Here is a 23,899-nt window from a genome sequence, read left to right on the forward strand (position 1 = left end):
TGACATGTGTTTTATTAAAATTCCACAAGAGTAACAATGTGAGCTATTGTGAACCATGGACATTTATTATGTAGGGGGAATTTGGTGCTTAGATTTTGAAATGACATTATGATAATCCAATAATAAGAGGATTTTTTTGCATGATTCCTTATCTGTGAGTTACTTCCCACATCTAGTTTGATTTTTATTCCAGCCAGTGTCTTTTAGCAAGCAATTAACGTGAGGGTTTTCCTTCCCTGATCCCCCTCACACATTTTTGTGACTTTTCTGTGTCTTTTTTCTCCTCAAGTAGCGAATGCTAACAACACTCACGTTCACAAAGGTGGTCTGGTCTCTGGTCCTGCACCCTCAGTGACCTTGTTCTTTATTCCATCCATGGTTGGATCTGAGGTCATGAACACAGTAGCGCTTCTTGCTTCTCTGGGCTATGTCTGTTTTTTCTTGTCTTCCCAGATCTGCTCTCTGTGAATTTGAACCGATATGATGTGGTTGCTCTGACTGATGCTCTAAAAGGTTTCCTGCAGGACCTGCCTGCCCCCATCATACCTGCCACCATCTACAGTGAGCTGGTCTATACTGCTCAAGGTACAGTGTGCTACACAGTACAAACAACAGGTGCTCTGAGGTACACAGATACTTTTGGGTTTACACTGTTTTGGGCACTATGGACTGTGTTTCTAAGGCCTTATGAAATTGGACAGCAATTTTATTGCTTGTGCCTTTCAAGCCCCCAGTGGTAGTAGTCTTTGTATGTTTAGAAAGACATTCTGTGGATGCCTGTTCATAAACATCTGCTAACCATATTGTCATTGCTAAAAGAATCAAAGACAAACGGATTTAATTCATTCTTTGCCTTTCAGTTTCTAAGACACATTCTGATGCAACCTCTATTCTGCATGGAAACAATTTTGACATCCATCTGCCTATAATTCAGTTTCTGCCACTGTACCAAGGTACTTGTTTTGACCAGAGACAAGATGTCAAGGTTTTGAGCATGTTTGCTGTATCGTCACATCCGCCAGAATTTTGCCATGGATAAAAACAAGAAGAATATAATCCTCTGTCAGCTTTCAACATAAACTGTACTGAATTATGGTCTAGTGTCAGTCTCTGTCTCTGTCCCTCTATCTTTCTTTCATTTTTCATTTTCCATACACCTGACCTTCTTGCCCCCCCCCTTTTACCTGCTGTCCACTCCACCCAGCAGGTCCTCTTCTCCCTGGCTTTTAGGGACTCTTGAAACTCTAATCCATTTGTCATCAAGCCTCCCTTGATATCCTCCTTTTTTTTTGCTTAATGTGTGCACTGTGCATGGTGGAAATAAAAGACCTGTCAGAGACAGACTCACATTAACAGTGTCCGGCAGCCTCGCCTCTGTTTGTCTGCCCCAGGGCAGCTGTGGCTGCAATGTAGCTCCACCCATCACCAGTGTGTGAATGGGTAGATGACTGAATGTAGTGTAAAGCGCTTTGGGGTTCATAGGGACTCCGTAAAGCGCATTAAAATTTACTTATTTTCCATTAACAGATGTCATCCTCAAAATATCTATAATTAATAATGACAAAACAGTAAATCAGTAAACTATTCACCCTGCATTTTATGTTGCAGGTTTTTATACTCACATACATAGAATTAGTAAAAAGCCTTATTGTTCTGTCTTCATCTGTTGCTTGAAATTTGTTGATGTTGTAACACTTAAAATCCCCTCTCGTTAAATACTTTTCCTCTGGCTGTTCTTTTCTCCGGGAGTCATTTTCTCATCTGATCTGAATCCTTTTTTCCAGTCAGTGGCACATCATGGGAAATTCCCCTACATTATTAGAAACAAAGATAAAATGTTTGGAAAACTGAAGGGATTTTTTTCAGAAACCTTCTGTACTCTATATGAAGCAACCAGTGGGACGTGTTTTTTGTTTTTTGCCAAAGCTATGTATTAAAGAAATTAAAATTTCTCTGACATTGCCTGAGTAAGATCTGTGTAAGATGTAACATGACTGTTTAATTTAATCTATAATGCTTTTGTACATCACCTCAAACTTTATTTGAGCCTTATATTAGTCCAGTCATATTTCTATTTTTCCTATTTTAAAACTTTTTTGAATACTGAAAAATAACCTGTCATGAGAAGATGGTAATCCTGTATTCCTTCTCTCATTCGTTCAGAATCAGAATCAGAATCAGAATACTTTATTCATCCCGAGGGAAATTAGGATGTTCCTGCAACATCCTGATCACAGTTGACCTTTTGTTATCATGCCTGAGCCACTTTTCTTTCATAGCAACAGAAAGATCTAAGAAGTTGCTTTCTCATGTGTACAAATGCTCCTTAGTCCCTTAAAGTAACAATGTCTGCAGAGCTAAAGTCATTAGATTTGTATCTGAACATTTGTATTTTTTTTACTTCAGAAGTTTCCCATTCTACTTAAATATGTGGTCTGTGAATCACTTATCTTCTTTAATCAGAGGGCTTCGTTTTCCTCCAGCTTGTGTCTTCCTTATCCTTTCCCAGTCCTTCCCCCAGCGTTATTTTTTATGCTTCCAAGACTCATTCATTGCTTTTGTCAGCATTAGTTAACCTTAATGCTCTCACAGAGGTTATTATCTATGAGGATAAAGGCCAGCTGCCTGAGTCAGCCTGATCACTGTCCATCTGGACCTAAACGTGTGAGAGGGGGAAAAAGAAACGGCTTTTCATTTGGAGGGGTTGATGCATTCAAGGGCATTAATGTGCTGTTGTAACAGGCTCCAGCCTTCTGGCGTCATTATGTTCCCATTGAGACATGAGAGCATCAATGAGGGTCACCACTGATGTTGGCTGATTAGGCATAGGTCTCAATTTACATTCCAGATCATCTTAAAGGTGTAAAATAGATTCAAGCTACATCCATACTGGAAGCAATCAGCAGCAATGTCGTAACCAGGAACTCAAAAAATTAAATGAGATTCTACAGATCCTTATGTTCTTTTTGAACTCTATTTACCCGTACAGCGTTTCAAGTCCTTTGTCTACACACACACACACTAAATCAGTCAAAACTGCAATTTCAACTGAAATAAAAATGCATCTTATCTCCATGAAAACCCAGGAGATAAGAGGCATTTTTATCTCCAACTATGCTGGTCTGGTCCTAACCACCATAATGTCAGCATGTCTCACACACACTCTTTGGCACACCAAGGAGTCTAATGTCCAGTTGTCCAGTCTCTCAGAGCCCCAGGGGGTCAAACAGGCAACCCAAGTTCTCGCTTCAGCCTTGACCTCCATTGATTAGTTGGGTCAACAATAATCAATAACGACAGACGGGAGGGGGGCTGAATGTGCCAGTTGTCTGTGATCAGTAGAGATCACACAGAGCTAGGGCTGACCTAGGTAACATGACCTTCATTTAAACAAACCAAACACACATATATACACCACAAGTGTCCCCTGAACCCCCATGAGCCACCTCTCTGGGCAGGAAAACACACTCAATGTTTGTATGTTTTAAATGTATTTTTACATTTTATACAAATGTCTCAGTTTTAAACTTCAGTTTTACAGCACCAGGCTTTAAATTTAATTAAATTCTATAAAAACCTCTCCTCAGTAGCTTACATTGTTTCATTGTAACAAAATCCTTACTGGAGTCAAAACAACATAGTTACATTCACTGAAAATGATACATGGATGTACTAGAAATTATACAAAGGTATTTCACACATTGCAACATTTTTATCTGCCTCTTTCTGGCCTACTAAATATGTGTAAAGGTGTAAAATGGCACACTATTCTGAGATGTTGAGAAGAAAAAAAAGCAGACATAACACTTTAGGATGAATTTAGAGTATATTCCAGTTAATTTTACAAGCTTGGGTGTGATTTTAAAATGAGACTTTATTATTAAAAGGAATCAAATAAACTGAATCAGTAAAAAACAAACAAAATTAAACAGAAAAATTAAACTCCATGAGCAGCCAAATAGACTCAGCCATAGATAAAAAGACACGTTGTGTGGAGTGCAGTTAGGAGTCTGTTTGTCCATGGAAGATCAGCACTCTCCCACTGTGTCCTCCAGTCAACACACAGCAGTCTCGGGCACAGATGTTTTTTTTATTTGCAGCTTCTTAGCCATGATAAAGGGCCTGTGCTGAGAGAGCTTGTCAATATGTCTGGTCCTTCTTGAACACAGCCCATTGTCTAAACCCTGGCTAGTACAAGAAAGGAATTGGTATATACCCTGCACAGCCTCCCATGGTGTCATTTTTATAACCATCCATTTATAGAGGCCATGCGATTTTCTCCTTACTATATATTAGGCTAGCTTACACGTTACTGGCTGTTGGACTAGGACTCAATGCAAATAACAATATCCTGCCAAGGCTTTACATCTCCTCAAAGTCAGCAAGCAGTTAGCTACGTGCTTAAATTGATATTGATGGTGCTGTTTCTCACCCGGCAGCACATCTATACTTCTGTTTAAAAGGAAAGCTGGAATGTTTCTAATGTGAGAAATGTTTGTGCATGTGCCATCCAGGGTGTCTGCTGAGCTGCACAGCATATCCTAGAATGCTCAAATGCATAAATTTTCACAATACTTTGTCTGATTACCACTGGCATTGAGTAACAGCAGGTTTGAAGTGCTTCTGTAAAACATTTAGTTTAAACGTAACATGATGCTGGAACAGGAAGAAACCACTTGCCTATGAGACTTACCTTAGATAAAGGGCCGGTGATCAGCCCTCTATCTGTAATCTTTAAATGAAAATCAAATGTGTGGTTGACACACCTACTCATCACTGAGTCTAAAACAACAAGGAAAAGTGTCAGATGTCTTAACTTAGCCTTAAACTTGGACAAATGTCCCTGCAGCAGATCCAGTGACCAAAAGACTCTAAATGTTTCTGTCAACATAATAATAATGGATTGGATTTATATAGCGCTTTTCTAGGCACCCAAAGCACTTTACAATTCCACTATTCATTCACAGACTGGAGGCAAGTTACAGTTGTAGCCACAGCTGCCCTGACAGACTGACAGACGCAAGGCTGCCATATCGCACCGTCGGCCCCTCTGGCCATCACCAGTAGGGTAAAGTGTCTTGCCCAAGGACACAACAACCAGGACAGAGAGAGCAGGGGGATTGAACCGGCAACCTTCCAGTTACAGATGAGCTTCCCAATCCCCTGAGCTACGGTCAAATATGAGTTTGCAAGGCTGTGTTACAAACTCAGATTCACCATCCAAAGTAGTGGCTGGTGAACCACTGCTTAGTATGAGCACAGTATGAGAACCTTCCAGTCATGTGACTGTGACTGGCGACCTGTCTCAGGTGCACATTGTCTCTTAACTTTTGATAGATTGAATTAATATGACCTTTACCAACCTTTATTTAAGGAGATTAGACTGGAAGTGGGTTGTGGTCTTATTTGCAAGAGTCCTTCCTGCAAATAAAGACACGACATGAACAGGGTCAATTAATCAAATTGAATTTGTCTGCAATTATGACTTCCATACAGACTAGGTGACATTTTATCAGTAGGGCTGAGTGTAGCTAAGCTTGTAGAGCAGAGCAGTTACTAATCAGAAGGTTGGTGGTTCAATCCCTAGCTGCTCTATTCTACATAGCAAATATATCCTTGGGCAAGGTTGCTCTCTGACTCATCCATCAGAGTGTGAATGTTAAATAGACATCATGTATGTGGGGAAACACAGTTAAATTGTTTTCGCCTGCACTAGTTGGTGCATACTTCTTGTATTGTGCACAGGTCATGCTAGCCTTTGAATTATTCATGGTGGGAATGCTCCAGGAAAATCCTCCTTCAACTCAGCTTTCTCCTGTTCCAGTCCTTTTTAAATTTCATACCATATATAACAAATGCATTGTACGCACTCACTGTCCACCCCTCCCTTTGTCTCATAGTCCAGGACCATTTGTGTTTTTTTTATCTCTCCTGGTGCTTAGAGCAGCATCTTTGTGTATTGTGCTGTGCAACAGGAGATTTTTCCCTTTCTTGGAGCAATAGGAAACCAGAGTTGCTTTTTCAGTAAAGTCAAAAACTGAAAATGGTACGTTCATGTTCTTGACAGCAAGAAGTTCAGAAGGAAGCTCAGGCTTGTTCTTTCTCCCTGTCTCCAACATGTTGACCTCCCTATTGAGCAATTCCTCACCCAAGGCATAAGACATGAAAAAAAAATATCACGTGTGATATTATGCCCATGCAGTCCTTCGGCCATGTCAGCCACCACTCTTTTGCCCTGAGTTTGCTTCACCAGTGGACTTGGCTGTGTAAACTTGCATATTCCAGGCAAAGCTGGACTGTGCATCACATGCTGCCCATATTTTGATGGCATTGTGGTGGGGCATGGTCTGTGGTTCCGCTGCAGGGGAGGCAGACGCACCTGAGTGGCATCCGCAATCATGCCTCGCTGGCTTTAAGGCTGAACTAGGTCCTGTAGTGTTGTGGTTGTGGAAGTGTTCAGCTGCAAGCTGAAAAGCTGCAGCTGTGTGTGAGATCAGCAACCGAGTAAAGTATGCTGAAAAGCACTGAAATATGGACAGGTCTGCCGTGTGTTCGTCACAAACATATTATTTAGGTTTGCTTGTCATATATTGCTGAAATAGACAGCAGCCACAAAATGCAACCAAGCACTCGTCAACAGTCACACGGGGACCTGGATTGTACAGCAGGGGTAAACACTGTACCCACCTTTCAGTCTCAGCATTCCAAAGGCTTGCTGTTGCTTCAACGTTTGACCTGTAAACTCTTGCCAAAATGAGCAGCCCAATGTCAGCTTTCAAGTCAGTTACACCCAAGTCTTTCCAGCTGTCCCCTCTAAATTTGTCATCTGAAGCACAATATTTTCAATTGATGGTGTCACGAAGAGCTCAAATGATGGCTCGATGTCCTCAACATGGCTGACTGCGTATCTGGTGGGGCCTGGAACCATTTTGATAATATTATCAGTACTAAGTCTACCCTGTTGTTGGAGTTGGGAAAGGGACCATGTTATCTTTCCATTTTTGGAAGGGTTTCTGTCTGCTGGTGGTTGAGAGACAGCAGGAGGGTTAACACTCAGTCTCATCAGATGAGAATTCCTCAAAACCAAGGTCCTCCTCAACACAATACTCTGTCTCTGACACATTCTCCTCCATCGCACTTTCACTGTCAAAGACTTGTGCCAAAAACTCATTGACAGTAACGTTTTCCCAAAGGACATTTTTAGAGAGCATACAGATTGCAGAGTACACAGTGCACCAATGATTTAGATAGAAGGCAGTCATGAAAGCTTTTATATGTTTGCTCCTCCCTTATTTTCCATGTCCTGTCATGTCCTTGCAGGAGATTCCCACCCACCACCACACAAGAAATATCAGTTGTAATTCAGCAGGTGTGAGGATAGTAGGTCACACACAGAAAGACATGCTTTACAAAGCTAAAATAACTCGGGGTAAAACTGACCCCAGAGGAGTGTCGATGTATGCAAAATGTGTACATCCCAAATTTCATCATAAAAATGTTATGCTTACTTAGTTGCCCCCATCACATAAGGAAAAGTCAAGAAATAGGAAGCCAAAACAAAAAAGTTAACTATTAATTTTTGAATGATGATCATTGAATGGGGTCATTGTGACCCCATGCAATGCTTTACATTTAGCTGTGAATAGCTCCAGTGCAAGCTGGAGGCCACCACCTGATGAAGCCAACTGAACCACATAATCAGCAAAAAGCAGAGACAAGATTTTGAGACCACCCAAGTCAAAGCCTTCTGCCATTTGGTTACGTTATGAACAGAATCAGTGACAAAGCGCATGGTTGAATGCTGTCAAAGCTCTGCCAGAGGTGGGAGTTGAAGATCTGTCGGACTAGGCCTCTGCCAGGCATTCCCAGCGCACCCTCACTAGATTTAGGCACACCAGGACAGTCCATTCAGACAATGAACATTCAGTGTCATTAACTAAATAAAAGCAGGAAAACTGAAGCAGTCGCTTGTATCTATTCTTGGTAATTATAAGGCTCAGAAGGTAGAGCTCGTTATCCACTGATCAAAAGGTTGGTGACTCCTCGAGTCATCATGTTGCAGTGTTTGGGGCAAGCCCAGAATTGCCCCAGCCAAGCTCTTTACATGAGTGTTTCAGCCCTGTAGTGTTTCTTTGACAGTTGGTGAATATGTATTGTAATATGAAACATTGTGGTCTATAAAAATAAGAATGCACTGCAGTCTATTTACAAGAAAGGTAAGACCTGATGCTACAGTATATCTGTTATAGTTAAAATATAGTGTAAATACTATGTATTGTCTACTGCCAAAATCAACATAGGCTGAAAAAGGACATTTGATGAATCATTTTTATACCTAGTTTAATGCTCCAAAGAATTCAGGTGTTGTGTCTTTTCTTTCAGAGAGTCAGAGTGTGGAGGAGTGTGGGGATAGGCTGAAAAGGATCCTTGAGTCTCCCAGCATCCCTCAAGTCAACCACCAGCTCCTGGTCCACCTCACTGGAAACCTGAATCGAATCAGCCAGCAGAGTCAAGCCTCCCCCCGGCTGCTAGGACAGGCCTTCACTGACATTATCTTCAAGCACCTTTCTCTTAGGTACAGATATAAAAACTATCAGGACCTTCAACACTTTCCTCTTGGAAATATCCATGCAGAGTTTTTGGAGGAAACACTTTATTTCATGTGAATTTTCTTTTCTTTTTTTTACTGCTGTGAATTTATTTGATGATTATGATGCACTGAGCCACATATCCTTTGGTTGATTTCAAGTTATGTTTGTGGCTGTTAACTTAACTATAATATAAGAGCCCGTGAAGGACAGGAAAGCAATGCTGTTGTCTCTGCCCTATATCATCATTGATAATGACCTGTACCTTAACTCTATGTTTTTGAAGAAAACTAAAAAGCACTGTAGTAAACGGATAGAAAGGCAGACAGACAAGTAGAAATATTTTCTTTTCATTCTCCATTAAGAAATTTTTTTGCTGTTTATTGAACAGGTAATTGAAATGGCACAGAGGAAAGAGATAGTATATTAGGCTTTGGAGACTCAGACAAAAATATGAGAAACATTTATTTATTTTGGTCTTGTTCACGTCAAGAAAAATACTAAATGATGCCTTACCTCATATTTTCTTTAGTATCTAGCACTTTTTGGTAAGGCTCAGACAAGAAAAGATGTGTAATTGTTTAAATGCTTACAGACTGCAGAACAATTTAGGATTAATCAGAGATTCCATACACATGAAATGAGCTATTATGGCATCTGGTGCAAATAACATGGCACAATGTGAAATACCACCCCACTCTTTTTCCACCCGTTGTTCACGTCAAAGGTAAACTTGTCTGACCATGCTACACAAACAACCCTCATTTCTGACTCACTGACTCACTGACTGCCCTCCCCAAATCCAGCACATCTCCACAGTACACAGTGCCAGGAGAAGAAATTCCTTGGTAAATTCTGGAAAAACAGTCACAGATGAACGTAAGCAGGTCACAGATGAACAAAACAATTTCGGAAGCCTTGTTAAATGCCATTCTCCTGGATCTCTCTCTAGGATGTTGATTTTAAAGATGAGCCAAATATCACACTTGGTTTTCTGTTAGCAAGAGCATTTTTTAAATATAAAAGTATCAGCTGTTTTAGTTGGATGAAGGTAATCTTGTCACGTTTTTATTTGAGCTTGGCTAATACAAATAATCTTGGCCCAAACAAATCTCTTCTGTTTGTTGCTTTTCCTTAGTAGTGGTTTCTTAGCAGTTATTTGACCATAAAGGCCAGATTTGCACAATCCCCTCTGAACAGTTGATGTATAGGTGTGTCGTGGCACTTGATGGTTTTTGAGACTGCACTTGGGGACAAATTCAAAGTTTTAGCAATTTTCCAGACTGACTGACCTTCAGTTCTTAAAGTAATGATAGACTGTCATTTCTCTTTACTTAGCTGGTTGGTTCTTGTCATAATATGAATTCTAACAGTTGTCAAATAGGGCTGTCAGCTGTGTATCAACCTGACTTCTACACAGCACAATTGAAATTGTACCTGAAAGTACATCATGAACTATATTTACTTTTTTATGCAAAACTTAGTTCAATGGTGTCCCTTACTACAATTTGTTTTCACTTTGGTGCTTTGTTTACAGTGCAGATGTAAATCCAGAGCATCACATCAGGATTTTGGAGGCGCTCATCACAACTGCAGGTCGAATGGAGATGCAAGCAGCACCAGGTAGGAAAATAACTATGGAGATGCACAAAATATGTTTGTTTTTTTTCTTTTGCCTGAACAATACATTCACTGCACTGATGCATTCTTTCAATATTTTATTTAATAATTTAAAAATGTTCTGACACATGTATAATTGAATTATAAATAAATTTAATTATAAAGGAGCAATAATAGCTTATCAGCAGTTTTGCTGCTCAGGGAAAAGGCTTTTTTGTTATTTTTGTTATTTACCAAGAGAAAAAAGTTTACCTGCCCATATTTGAAAAAAGTATCTTGAATTAATTGTGATTAACCACATTTTTTAAAAGCTGAGTTGAATTTCACTAGCCACACTCAAATCTGATTGATGTCAGGCCTGAATCAACAAATCTTTATGATGAAAATTAAAGCTGTACAGCTACATAAAAAGTCACAGTCAAAGATTATGTCTCAATAGTGACATATTAGATGGAATTACTACAATCAAATTCTAACCTATAAAAATGCCCCATTGCTGTCACATTGATGCACTCCATTTGGAGTCCATTTATATATTGCAGTCAACATTTGAATTGTTGGCCCAAGGATAAAGAACATTAGCTTTGGGGTCTGCCATTCAATTATTCAGTTTTGCCAGTTGATAGTGTTCCTCTGCACTTTCTTTGAGGTCTTCAATCATTTGAAGTTAAGGTGCATGTTTTGCTTTTTCATTGGCAGGGCAAGGTGATATCATATCTGACAGAGCATCTCTTTGTTTGATGTGTACAAAGAAAAAGAGAGACAGAGAGAGGTAGGCTGAAACAGGGAGCTCAAACTCATGTGTGAGCATTTTTCTCACCCATTACCTCCCCTAGTAGCCTTCAAATAGCATCAGTGGAGGTCAAAGGTTAGCACTGTGCCTGTTGGCTGTGTGTTAAGACCTCTATGTAGCTGTGTGTGTGTGTGTGTGTGTGTGTGTGTGTGTGTGTGTGTGTGTGTGTGTGTGTGTGTGTGTGTGTGTGTGTGTGTGTGTGTGTGGCACCTGTCTCAGCAGAGCTGCACTCTAAGTCTGTTTTTTAAAATGAAGTCTGAATTCACTGAATTCATGACTGTTTCTCTGCTACCTGAGTACTGTGGCTCACCATCTCTGCTCAGTGTGACTGGTATCTGTACATGTGGGTTTATCCTACAGTTGCATGTGAAACCTTAGTCTCGTCCAGCTCGTGTGTCGGTTAGCATGCTAAAATAATGTGAGGGGGGAAAAAAGGGAGAATTGTAAACACCCATATAAAGCCATTCACATTCTGGCCCTTTCTCTGTGCTTTTGTTATGAGACATTTTGCTTCTCAGGCATGGCCATAACTTGGCAAGAATGTAATATACACAAAACACACTTTAAATGCACACACATGTTCTCTGTGTGGGCTGTCTGTGGTCATTTATTTGACTGGTTATGCATCCCATCTGGGTTTGAAATTGACTTTTTGGAGAGTTTATCACAGCGATAGCTAGTGTTACCATGGTGCTTCCTTTGGTCCCATTTAAAGGAAAATTCTGGTTTATTGGATGTTGGGTCTTGGCCATCTGTCATGGTCCTGGGTCTTTTGACCCAGCGTTTTAAGTTTGAGTTTATTTTGTTCATTAGGTTATCTAAGTTCATTTGGTTATTAGACTCCTTGTGTTTTCTTCCCCTGTATTTAAGCTTCCCCTCACCCTTCGTGTTTCATGCTGCGTGTCTTATGTTATCAAGTTTGTATTATTATGCCTAAGTGTTTCTAGTTATTATTTTCCCCTCGTGTTTCCAACCATGTTAAATCTCCCCTGCTCTTCATGCGTTTCATGTCTGTGTCTTACGTTGTCAAGTTCGGGTTGTCATGTCGATGTCTCATTATGTTTCCTGTTTTATTGTGAAGAGGTCTGGTGTTCTGTGTTCATCATGTTCAGTTTTACTCTCCCACTGTGACGTCATTATGTTCATGTGTGCCAGCTGTTTCCTCATGTGTCTCCACTTCCCCTAATCACCTCCTGTGTATTTAAGTCCTCTGTTTTCAGTGTGTGATTGTCAGGTCGTCTGTTGTCCACGCCATGTTTCCTATGCCATGCTTCCAAGTTTCTTGTCTAGGTTTTTCTTATTGTTTGTTTAGATTTCCCAGTTTAGGTTTGTGTTAATTTTGCTTCAGTTTGCCTTGCCCTTTGTTTGTACTTTTTTTTTTTTTTCCAGCCATATTAAACAGCTCGCTTTTTGTTAACATTCAAGTTTTGTTCCCTGTTCCTTGGAGTCTGCATTTTGGGTCCTTTTTCAATTCATACAGTCTGCCCTCGCCAGACTGTGACACCATCATGTTTCCACCTTAAGTTGGGTGCACGTTATGTGATGCATAGGTTCAGTGTTGCCTGTTATATTAGTCTCAGATGCAAACATAGCTGGGCCAACATTAGCGTTACTGTAATCCGATTACTTTTTTCAAGTAACGAGTAAAGTAAGGGATTACTATTGCAAAAACGGTAATTACATTACCGTTACTTTCCCGTAGGAACGCTGCATTACTGCGTTACTAAAACCGTGAGGTTTTTTTTTTTTTTTTTTTTTTTTTTTTTTTTAACAGCATAATCCTGATGTACAGGGTCAGCTGCAGGGCACACAGACACACACAAACCTAAATACAAACACATGCTAGTGTGATGAATTTCTGTAGGCCATCATGGTTGTATGATGTGATTAAGGTCAAACGAATGCTCAGCTTTTAGCTGCTGTATTTATTAGTATTTTGCATGTTTCTGTTTGTGGTTCTGTGTCCAGCTCAGTAGCACACGATTACATGGCTCGACTAATGAGACACACACACACACAGTTAAAGTCATCCATCCAGTCCGTCCATTTTATTTTTTATTTTTTCATTTTGCTGTCATGACAAGTTTATTTAAAATGAAGTTTGGATGATGAGGTTACGATGAGACTCAATTTGTAAAATTTTGTAACCCAGTCAGTTATTAAAGCATGCATTGAGGACTTGTTAGTGTTTCTCATAGATTATGTTTCTATTTGTGCTGATAACGCCTTATTTTTTTTAACTGCTTTGTGACAAAGAAATAATAATCAGTGTAATCAGCTACCACTCTAGTAGGTCATTTGTCCAGTGATAGACTGCAAGTCCAGTGTGTACATCACTAGTTGATCACTAGTTAACATTCTAGGCTAACCAGTATGTTAGCTTCTATCACCGAAAGGTTAGTATAAATTTAGCTAATACACCTGGCTAATTGGGCCACAGTGTTATTAATTACATGAATGATGACATTTTTTTACAGTTTACCTCTGTAGTTAGAAATTATGTTACTCTAATCTGTGTTTATTATATGTATTTATTGCATTGTTTTATTTCAGCATGTTTGCTTTCTTCACCATTGCACCATAAATATGGTATACATGTTATTGTCTGTGTCATGCTGTCTGTGTGTTGATGTCATGTTGTCAGTATTTTATGTTGTCTACTCTGCTATGTACACTGAGAGCAAAGCAATAGCTGGAGCCCAGGTCCTTGTATGTGTACACATACTTGGTCAATAAAGCCGAATCTGATTCTAAACAAACATTCTGTAATTGTTCTTCAGTCTTCAGAGTTATTAAAAATGTACCTTTGACCCCAATATTTCATTCAGGCTTCCCTCAGAGTATAGTCAGTTATATTTAAAAGTTAATATTCAGGGATGTCCTCTTCCCGACAGCACAGCACTCTCCCTCAGCCCTGTACAGTTTTATCCTTAGGCTCTTTTAGAAGATTATAATGCCCATCATCCAGCACACTGCTCCCTGGTTGAGTTGTTTTATGATGTATTCTGGAAGGAAGCTCACCCATGGTTAATGTCCATATTTTGCTGTAATTCAATTCAATTTTATTTATATAGCGCCAAATCACAAAAGTCGCCTCAAGGCGCTTCATAGATACAGAGAAAAACCCAACAATCATATGACCCCCTATGAGCAAGCACTTTGGCGACAGTGGGAAGGAAAAACTCCCTTTTAACAGGAAGAAACCTCCGGCAGAACCAGGCTCATGAGGGGCGGGGCCATCTGCTGCGACCGGTTGGGGTGAGAGAAGGAAGACAGGATAAAGACATGCTGTGGAAGAGAGACAGAGGTTAATAACAGATATGATTCAATGCAGAGAGGTCTATTAATACATAGTGAGTAAGAAAGGTGACTGGAAAGGAAAAACTCAGTGCATCATGGGAATCCCCCGGCAGCCTATGTCTATTGCAGCATAACTAAGGGAGGATTCAGGGTCACCTGGTCCAGCCCTAACTATATGCTTTAGCAAAAAGGAAAGTTTTAAGCCTAATCTTAAAAGTGGAGATAGTGTCTGTCTCCCGAAGAGATGTTGCGCAAATGGAAGAACGCAGTCTTACATATTTGTTTAATATGTGCGTTGAAGGACATCCTGGTCAAAAATGACTCCAAGGTTCCTCACAGCGTTATTTGAGGCCAAGGTAATGCCATCCAGAGTAAGAATCTGGTTAGATACCATATTTCTAAGCTTTTCAGGGCTGAGTAGAATAACCTCAGTTTTATCTGAATTAAGAAGCAAAAAGTTAGCGGCCATCCAGGTCTTTATGTCTTTAAGACATTCCTGCAGTTTAACTAATTGGTGTGTGTTATCTGGCTTCATGGACAGATAGAGCTGGGTGTCATCTGCATAGCAGTGAAAATGTATGCTATGTCTTCTAATGATGCTGCCTAAGGGAAGCATGTATAATGTAAACAGAATTGGTCCTAGCACTGAACCCTGTGGAACTCCATAATTAACCTCAGTGTGTGAAGAGGACTCTCCATTTACATGAACAAATTGGAGTCTATTAGATAGATATGATACAAACCACTGCAGTGCAGTACCTGTAATACCTACAGCATGTTCTAATCGCTCTAATAGGATATTATGGTCAACAGTATCGAATGCTGCACTAAGGTCTAGCAGGACAAGCACAGAGATGAGTCCACTGTCAGAGGCCATAAGAAGATCATTTGTAACCTTCACTAAAGCTGTTTCTGTGCTGTGATGAGCTCTGAAACCTGACTGAAACTCTTCAAATAAACCATTCCTCTGCAGATGATCTGTGCTCATGTAAAGCTTGAATTAACATCAAATAGCCCCTGGCTACCATGTTTATCCCTTCATATGTAATTTTAAGGATCATGAGATCATGGAAACTACAGTTCCTGTCATGTACCACACTTCACTTACTCTGTTCACTTTCTTCTCTCTTTTTCCATTGTCTTGTAATAGTATGTTTCATTCCTGGTCTTGAAAAGAAAAAAAAAATCAGGTGACTTTGCACAGTTTTGTAACCACTCGTCTTTTACAGTGTTTTGCACTCGTAAACATAAACATGTTGGCTCATAGTTCATAGTGGTTCTTCCCTAGTGTTAACTTTTCTTTCTCAAAAAGATAACTTGGTAATACTAATGAGATACTTGTAACATCTTGTAATATGATATCACACTCATTTTTTTTCATTGTGTAAATTTGTGTTTCCATGTTAAATGCAAATAAAACTGAAAAAATTAATCAATGATGTTTTGTTACACATCAGAAACAATGGTCTTTTGTGATGTTTTTTTTAATTTACTGGATCCACTGATTTATTAAATGAAGATTTAAGACTAAACATTTAACTTAATTTTTATTTACTGTTAATGTGACAAAGTGTTAGAAAGTATCCTCATTATCTTGCCACGAGATATCTTTAGGGTTTTATTTGCATTAAGTGCTAGGTTACATACACTACAATCCTTTCTTCATTAACAAATATTTGACGGTTTAGTGAGAAACAGTTTTACTAATGCAATGTCTAATTTAATGGTTTCCTAACTTTACTAATTACATCATAACTACTAATGAAACTGGATGTTGTATTTATACAGTTAGTTGTACAGTTACTGTATGCTGATTCTCATGTAAGTTCTTCTGTTATTTGGGTAAATGCTTCGATTTTTAAAGATACTTTTCAATGTATCTTATTGTTTGGTTAAAAGAACTCCGACATCAAGGTACTCTACCCAGTAGAGCAGGGGTGGGCAATTCCAGGCCTCGAGGGCCGGTGTCCTGCAGGTTTTAGATCTCACATTGGGTCAACACACCTGAATCACATGATTAGTTCGTTACCAGCCTCTGGAGAACTTCAGGACATGCTGAGGAGCTAATTTAGCCATTTAAATCAGCTGTGTTGGTTCAAGGACACATCTAAAACCTGCAGGGACACCGGCCCTCGAGGCCTGGAGTTGCCCACCCTTGCAGTAGAGAATTAAAGAGTAATATGGAAGACCCCTAAAAATGTTCAAGAATTAGCAGTAATTGTATGACACAGTTTATGGTCAAATTATTTTATTCTTCTCGTAATCCATCAATAATGCATTGGACTTCTGACCTAAAGTTCTAATGATGCACATAACTACAAGGTAAAATAAAAATAAAACATCTGATTCTCCCATGTAGCAATTAAAAAAGGCTTGTTTTTATCTCAGCTGGGGGAGACGGCATGTGATTGCACTCACTCAGAGACATGTGCATGTGATGGACTGTGCCAGCTACCCTTCAAGCACGCATGTAGTTTCTACCAGCTGTGTGTGACATATTTGCTGCGCTGAAGGGCAAATGTGATGTAAAGAATATGAGACGGGGATGGATGGGTGAGCTGAAGCCAGCCGTGAATACCAATGTGCTTCTTCTCATCTATGTCTCTGTCTGCCACCACCTGTACTACCACACTGTCTTTCGAGCTCTCTTTGTTCCCCTTCTGTTCTTTCTCGCTGACATCACCTGAAGGAGCCAGAGGCAGATTGACCAACAGTGTTATCACTTCTCTAAAATACGATTCAAGCACTGATGGATCACTCTGTGTCAAATTAAGCTGGAAAAATACCTTCTGCAAAATAGCAGCTGAATGTCTAAACATTTTAACAGTTCTGTAGGGGTGGAGTGGGGGGGGGCGCTAACAGTGCCATACATTGGTGGCTAAAAATCCAGGCATGCCAGACATTAAAGCTGCTCATCTGGTAACAACACGCTTCCACCTCTAATGAAAAAACTAAAGGTAGAGTACACCCATCAGCAGTCAAATGATTTTATTTAAACATAAGAAAAGAAGGAACATGAAACTCACATGACTTTACTTCTGATGGTCATACTAAAATGTTTTGCCAAATTATGTTTTTGGGAAGATCGTTCAGCTTCAGATTTGCAGAGGGTACAAATAAGGTCAAGGTTGTTTTTATTGTCCTTTCTTTTAAATACTATTAAGGAAAAATAAGACTTGGATAGAAGAAACAGAAGAAACTGCATTAAGACTTGTAATTGTCCAACAAATACTCTATAGTTTTCCCACACTGATAAATCCACTAGATATCTTATATGAATATTTTCACATAACCACTCGAGTCCTCTTAATTTTAAAATGTCACAGCCACCAGCAGTTATAAGTTTGGCCAAAAAACCATAAATATGGAGCTATAGAGGTAGGTTGTATGCTTAATTAACTATTTGTTTCAGCTAACTCATTAGCTAAGGCCATTGTTTCAATACTGCATATTTAATTTTAGTGTTAGCTAAGTTTGGCTAATGTTTTCTTCAGAGGTAGTGTAGTATACTTGCTTTCTACATGTCCAGCTTGACAACAGATTTTATTCTTGAGAGTCTAGTTGCCTGTATACATTCTTCATGTTTCTTTATTTGTTGTTTGTTTTAAATCAAATGGTATTGTTGGTAGACCTGCGCAGGGTGTACCCTGCGTCTCGCCCTATGGTAGCAGGGATAGCTACCCCCACCGCCCGCGACCCTGACAAGGATATGCTGAAGAGAATGAATGGATGGATGGTATTGTTTTACAGACCCAGGTTGCTGAATAACACATTTTTTTTCTAAAAGTAAGTCTATAATTCCCAAATACTGGATACAATAAAAAAAAATATCCATCCATCCATCTTCATCCGCTTTGTCCGGGGCTGGGTCGCGCGGGGGCAGCAGCCTAAGCAAAGAGGCCCAGACCTCCCTCTCCCCAGCCACCTCCTCCAGCTTGTCCGGGGGAATACCAAGGCGTTCCCAGGCCAGCCGAGAGATATAATCTCTCCAGCGTGTCCTGGGTCTGCCCCGGGGCCTCCTCCCGGTGGGACATGCCTGGAACACCTCACCCAGGAGGCGCCCAGGGGGCATCCTTGTCAGATGCCCGAACCACCTCAGCTGGCTCCTTTCGATGTGGAGCAGCAGCTGCTCTACTCTGAGCCCCTCCCGGATGGCCGAACTTCTCACCCTATCTCTAAGGGAGAGGCCAGCCACCCTTCGGAGGAAGCTCATTTCTGCCGCTTGTATCCGCGATCTCGTTCTTTCGGTCACTACCCACAGCTCGTGGCCATAGGTGAGGGTAGGGACGTAGATCGACCAGTAAATTGAGAGCTTCGCTTTTACACTCAGCTCCCTCTTCACCACGACGGACCGGTGCAGCGTCCGCATTACTGCAGCTGCAGCCCCAATCCGTCTGTCGATCTCCAGCTCCCTTCTCCCATCACTTGCGAACAAGACCCCGAGATACTTGAACTCCTCCACTTGGGGCAGGAACTCATCCCCGACCCGGAGTGGGCACTCCACCCTTTTCCGGCTGAGAACCATGGCCTCAGATTTGGAGGTGCTGATCCTCATTCCCGCTGCTTCACACTCGGCTGCGAACCGTTCCAGTGCGAGCTGGAGGCCTTCACCCGATGAAGCCAACAGAACCACATCATCTGCAAAAATCAGAGATGAGATTCTGAGGCCACCAAAGCGAAAGCCCTCCGCTACTTGGCTGTGCCTAGAAATCCTGTCCATAAAAATTATGAACAGAACCGGAGACAAAGGGCAGCCCTGGCGAAGCCCATCACCCACCGGGAACGAGTCCGACTTATTGCCGGCAATGCGAACCAAGCTCTTGCAACGGTTGTATAGGGATCGAATGGCCCGTAGCAATGGGCCAGACACCCCATATTCCCGCAACACCTCCCACAGGACACCCCGAGGGACACGGTCGAATGCCTTCTCCAAGTCCACAAAACACATGTAGACTGGTTGGGCAAACTCCCATGCACCCTCAAGTATCCTGGAGAGGATAAAGAGCTGGTCCAGTGTTCCGCGACCAGGACGAAAACCGCATTGTTCCTCCTGTATCCGAGGTTCGACTAACGGACGAACTCTCCTTTCCAGCACCCTGGCATAGACTTTCCCAGGGAGGCTGAGGAGTGTGATCCCCCTGTAGTTGGAACACACCCTCCGGTCCCCTTTCTTAAAGATGGGGACCACCACCCCGGTCTGCCAGTCCACAGGTACTGCCCCTGATCTCCACCCAACATTGCAGAGGCGTGTCAACCAGGACAGCCCTACAACGTCCAGAGCCTTCAGGAACTCAGGGCGGACCTCGTCAACACCAGGGGCTCTGCCACCAAGGAGTTGTTTAACTGCCTCAGTGACCTCGCCCCCGGAAATTGGCGGGTCATTCCCCTCATCCCCAGACTCTGCTTCCTCCTCGGAAGACGTGTCAGTGGGATTAAGGAGGTCCTCGAAGTATTCCTTCCACCGCCTGACAATTTTCTCAGTCGACGTCAGCAGCGCTCCGCCAGCACTATACACAGTGCAGGTAGAGCACCGCTTTCCCCTCCTGAGACGTCTGACAGTTTGCCAGAATCTCTTCGAGGCAGTCTGAAAGTCTTTTTCCATGGCCTCTCCGAACTCCTCCCACACCTGAGTTTTTGCTTCAGCCACTGCCCGAGCCGCATTCCGCTTGGCCTGTCGATACCTGTCGGCTGCCTCCGGAGTCCCACAGGCTAACCAAGCCCGATAGGACTCCTTCTTCAGCCTGGTGGCTCCCTTCACCTCTGGTGTCCACCATTTGGTTCGGGGATTACCACCACGGCAGGCACCCACCACCTTGCGGCCGCAGCTCAATGCAGCAGCTTCGGCAATGGAGACGCTGAACATGGTCCATTCGGACTCAATGTCCCCAGTCTCCCTCGGAATGCTGTTGAAGCTCTGCCGGAGGTGTGCGTTGAAGATCTCGCGGACTGGGGCCTCTGCTAAAAAATCCATATTTCAATATTCTGATAATAATCTCACTTTCCCTTAAGTAACCCAATACATAAGAGACAACTATGAGAAACTATGTGCAGTATATTGATTGTACTGTATTTATTCTTATGTCTTTAACAGGATTTCAGCAAAGAAATCATCATCACCAGTAGCACTATACTCACTCTGTCTTGAAGACCTTTGTCATCTATGTAAATGCAGCCTAAGTCCTTTGTCCTTTCTATGCTTCAGTCACACTCTGAGAGCAACTTGGAGTTAGTATGTTGCCCAAGAACATTTGGCATGCATACTGGAGCAGCCAGAGATCGAATCATATAGATGAAATTATACAAGCCTAAAACAACAGCGTGAGCAAGGAGTTCACGCACCACATGATCTGGAGCCCACAGTCCTAATCTCAGCATCACAGTCAGACTGGGAACTACAGAACAGCAGTAACAAATACTCTAGGTATTTGTTAGTAGGTGCTGTTTTAATGGTGGTCTCATGGAATTCATTGATTTATACAATTTCCACAACATCCACACTTACTTTCAAAAACATGTATTAACACAACCTTGAGGTTTTTTTCTCCATTTTTTCTGTTGTTTGTTTCTTAGTATTCCACACAGGACATTTTTTGGAGGTTGCTTTTTTAGCCTCGAGCACCTAGCCTGCTGTGGTTCATGTGGTTTACAGAGTAGGCGATGGTAGTAGTTATGGTAAGAAACTTTAACACCTAATCTGTTGTAAGGCACCATCCTAGCCTGCGGTGCGCCACTTGTTCAACCACACCAAAAGTTACAGAGTCCCAATATGACGCTCTATCAAACCCCTTGGGGTGGCTGTAGCTCAGGTGGCAGAGCAGGTCAGCCACTAATCAGAAGGTCGGTGGTTCGATCCCAGGCTGCCTCCTGGCTGCATGCAAAATATCCTTGGGCAAGATACTAACCCCATGTTTGCCTACTGGTGGTGGTCAGAGGGCCCGGTGGCGCCTGTGTCTGGCAGCCTCGCCTCTGTCAGTGTGCCCCAGGGCAGCTGTGGCTACAATGTAGCTTGCCATCGCCAGTGTGTGGATGGGTGAATGACTGAATGTAGTGTAAAGTGCTTTGGGGTCCTATGGACTAGAAAAGCGCTATACAAATGGCCTGCTATACAAATGCAGGCCATTTACCATTTATATCACTTGAAGGTCAAATGAAATCTGTGAAACCTGCCTGATATTATAAGGCCTGGGATGGATAAAAGTGGGAGAGAATGAGAAAGATTCATTTCTCTCATTGGCTCCCTATAAAGAAACAATCTCTACTTGTCCTTTTATGCTGGGAGGTTTATGGGTAACCAGGGAGTTGTAATTGGTGGCAGACAGCGCTTTAAGGCAGCAGAACCACAGGTGACGATAATCTGATGGATCTCATGGCACACATATAGAGCCACACATGTGTACTTGAGATTCACATGTACACAGCCAGACCATATGGCTTTATGTGCTTGTGGTGCCTTAGAGGGATTAAGTGTAACGACTTTTATATTGTCAGTGGAATGCTAAAAAAATATGTCTCAGACAAAGTCTTACGCATTGGTGATAAAAAAAATGGAACATTGTCTCTAGGAACTGGTTTGTGCCAACATACAACACCAGTACAGCTTCAATTAGCTGTGTTTATCAAGCATTACATATACAAGTCTGTGGCACTTTTTAAAATTCTTCATTCTGCATTTTGTGGAGATTCAAATTAAATTCTGTCACTGATACAAATTTTGGTGACTGTCAAGTTAAATATGGACGTACGTTGAGCATGACACATGAAAGAAATGCAAACAGAGAACATAACATCACATTTGCAGGGTGATGATAAACATGAAAATCACTTGGGAAATCTTTTCTTTAACAGATAGATGACATGCAGATGTTAATATTTCTGTGATGATGTGTGTGAAGTTTCATTCAGACTGACCAGCGTGTGAAAAAAACAAAGCATTTTAATCATTATACATTGTTATAGTGAAGCAGGGACACAGCAGATGTCATTATTTCTCCTAAAATATTATTTTCCTTCACATGTATGTATTCTTATACAACTGGGTAAATACATAATTTTAAATATGAGAATTGTTTGTAATACATGGATGAAAATGCTTTGCAATGAGTGACAGCCTGAAGCGACCACCAAATGCTGTGCTTCTTATGTTTAGATGCTTTGTTAGGGGCATTACAGCCCAGTTGCTGTTTATTTGTGGTCTTTTGTGGCACTTAGGGTCTGAAAAGCATGCTCTGCTGGAGTGAGCTCACTGATTGATTTAACCACTGAAGAATATCCCATTTCTTTGCCTTGAGACTCTTGGGTTGCTTTTGCAGCTTGCTTTGGGTCATTATTCATTTGCACTGTGTATAGTATATTTGTATAGTCTTGTACACTTCCAACTTCATTCTGCTTCTTCTACCAGCAGTCACATTATCAGTAATCACACGTGGCCCAGTTCCACTTGGAGCCATACATGCCCGATAACACTGACTGAATGTTTTTGGCTAGATGATGCTTCAGAACTACTGCTCCACACTCTCCTCCCATTCTGGTACAAGTAAATCTTGGTTTTATCCAGCCAAAGAATTTTAAATATTTTTGTGCTTTAGTCTAATCAGGCTTTCCTGTTGTTAAATAGAATTAAAAAATTCTGTATTTACATCCATGAAGGTTTATTTTGATTGTAGACCTTGACAATGAGCACCTGCATCCTAGCCTGTTCTTGACATGATTAGATATTTTAAGAGTTTTTGTCTTTACCAGTTTAAACAATTCTATCCTCCATTTGAGTTGTATTTTATGGCGTTTGGGTGTTTTTGCATATATTGTTGATAACTTCTAACTGGGGTTTTTTGGCACTCGTATTCATATTTATAGAAAAAAGCTATATAAAATACAAATTTATTACTACAAATCAACTTCTGTCTACTTCATTTGTCATTAAATAACAAATATACAACCCTCATCTTGTCACAAAACTGCTTGTCAGTCAGTCAACTGTCCAATTAATTTCAAGTGTCTGTATTAAAATTCCTTAATGTAATTCCTAGTTAATGGAAACATTTGGTAAAATTAATTTTAAAAAGGTTCAAATTTGCATTTCAATCACTTTCTGATTAATTTAAAATCTACTGTGGTAGTGTACGGTGGCAAAACTGTAATTCGGGAGGAATTTGGCAAAGATTATGGTTTTGGACAAATGCAGGAATTGTCAGGTTAGGGCTGTGTGCAGGCAGGAGTGGTGGTATGGAGGACCCAAAGTGCAGACGCTCAGAGGCAAGAGTGTACTTCAAAACAGCTTTAATGCTAAACTCAAAAAGTAACAAAACTGAGAATCCAAAATAAACTTACACAGACAGACAGAACACACAGCAAGATGAGGGTAGATCGCAACACAGACACACAGAAACACAGGGCTAAAATACACAGAGGGAGCAATCAGGGAATGGGTAACAGGAGGGAAACACAGCTGGGGCAAATCAGGCCTAACGAGACAAAGGAAGCAAAACCAGACGCATATGAGACAGACAGTAAAACAGGAAACATAACACAGAGTCACGAACTTGACAAGGGGATACAGCTGACAGGGGAGACAGCGCAACTAGAGAACACAGAAACATAA

At 41.2% G+C, this 23,899-nt stretch overlaps 1 protein-coding gene across 3 annotated transcripts in view; it reads left to right on the plus strand.

Annotated features, from left to right (window-relative positions):
- LOC145421365 (phosphatidylinositol 3-kinase regulatory subunit alpha-like) overlaps positions 1 to 15,733 on the plus strand; it is a 98,372-nt gene extending 82,639 nt beyond the window's left edge. The window contains exons 4-7 of one of the 3 annotated variants that reach the window (XM_080291596.1): positions 454 to 585; positions 8,383 to 8,575; positions 10,126 to 10,211; positions 10,908 to 15,733. In XM_080291596.1, the coding sequence (XP_080147722.1) occupies positions 454 to 585; positions 8,383 to 8,575; positions 10,126 to 10,211; positions 10,908 to 10,984 (488 nt within the window). In that variant the 3' untranslated portion in view covers positions 10,985 to 15,733. Of the gene's footprint in view, positions 1 to 453; positions 586 to 8,382; positions 8,576 to 10,125 lie in introns of all 3 variants that reach the window. The other 2 variants (XM_080291595.1, XM_080291597.1) reach the window with 2 other exon arrangements.
- Positions 15,734 to 23,899: the final 8,166 nt, after the last annotated feature.

The sequence above is a fragment of the Astatotilapia calliptera genome, chromosome 17 (genome assembly GCF_964374335.1).
Source record: "Astatotilapia calliptera chromosome 17, fAstCal68.1, whole genome shotgun sequence".
In the NCBI taxonomy this organism is placed as follows: domain Eukaryota; kingdom Metazoa; phylum Chordata; class Actinopteri; order Cichliformes; family Cichlidae; genus Astatotilapia; species Astatotilapia calliptera.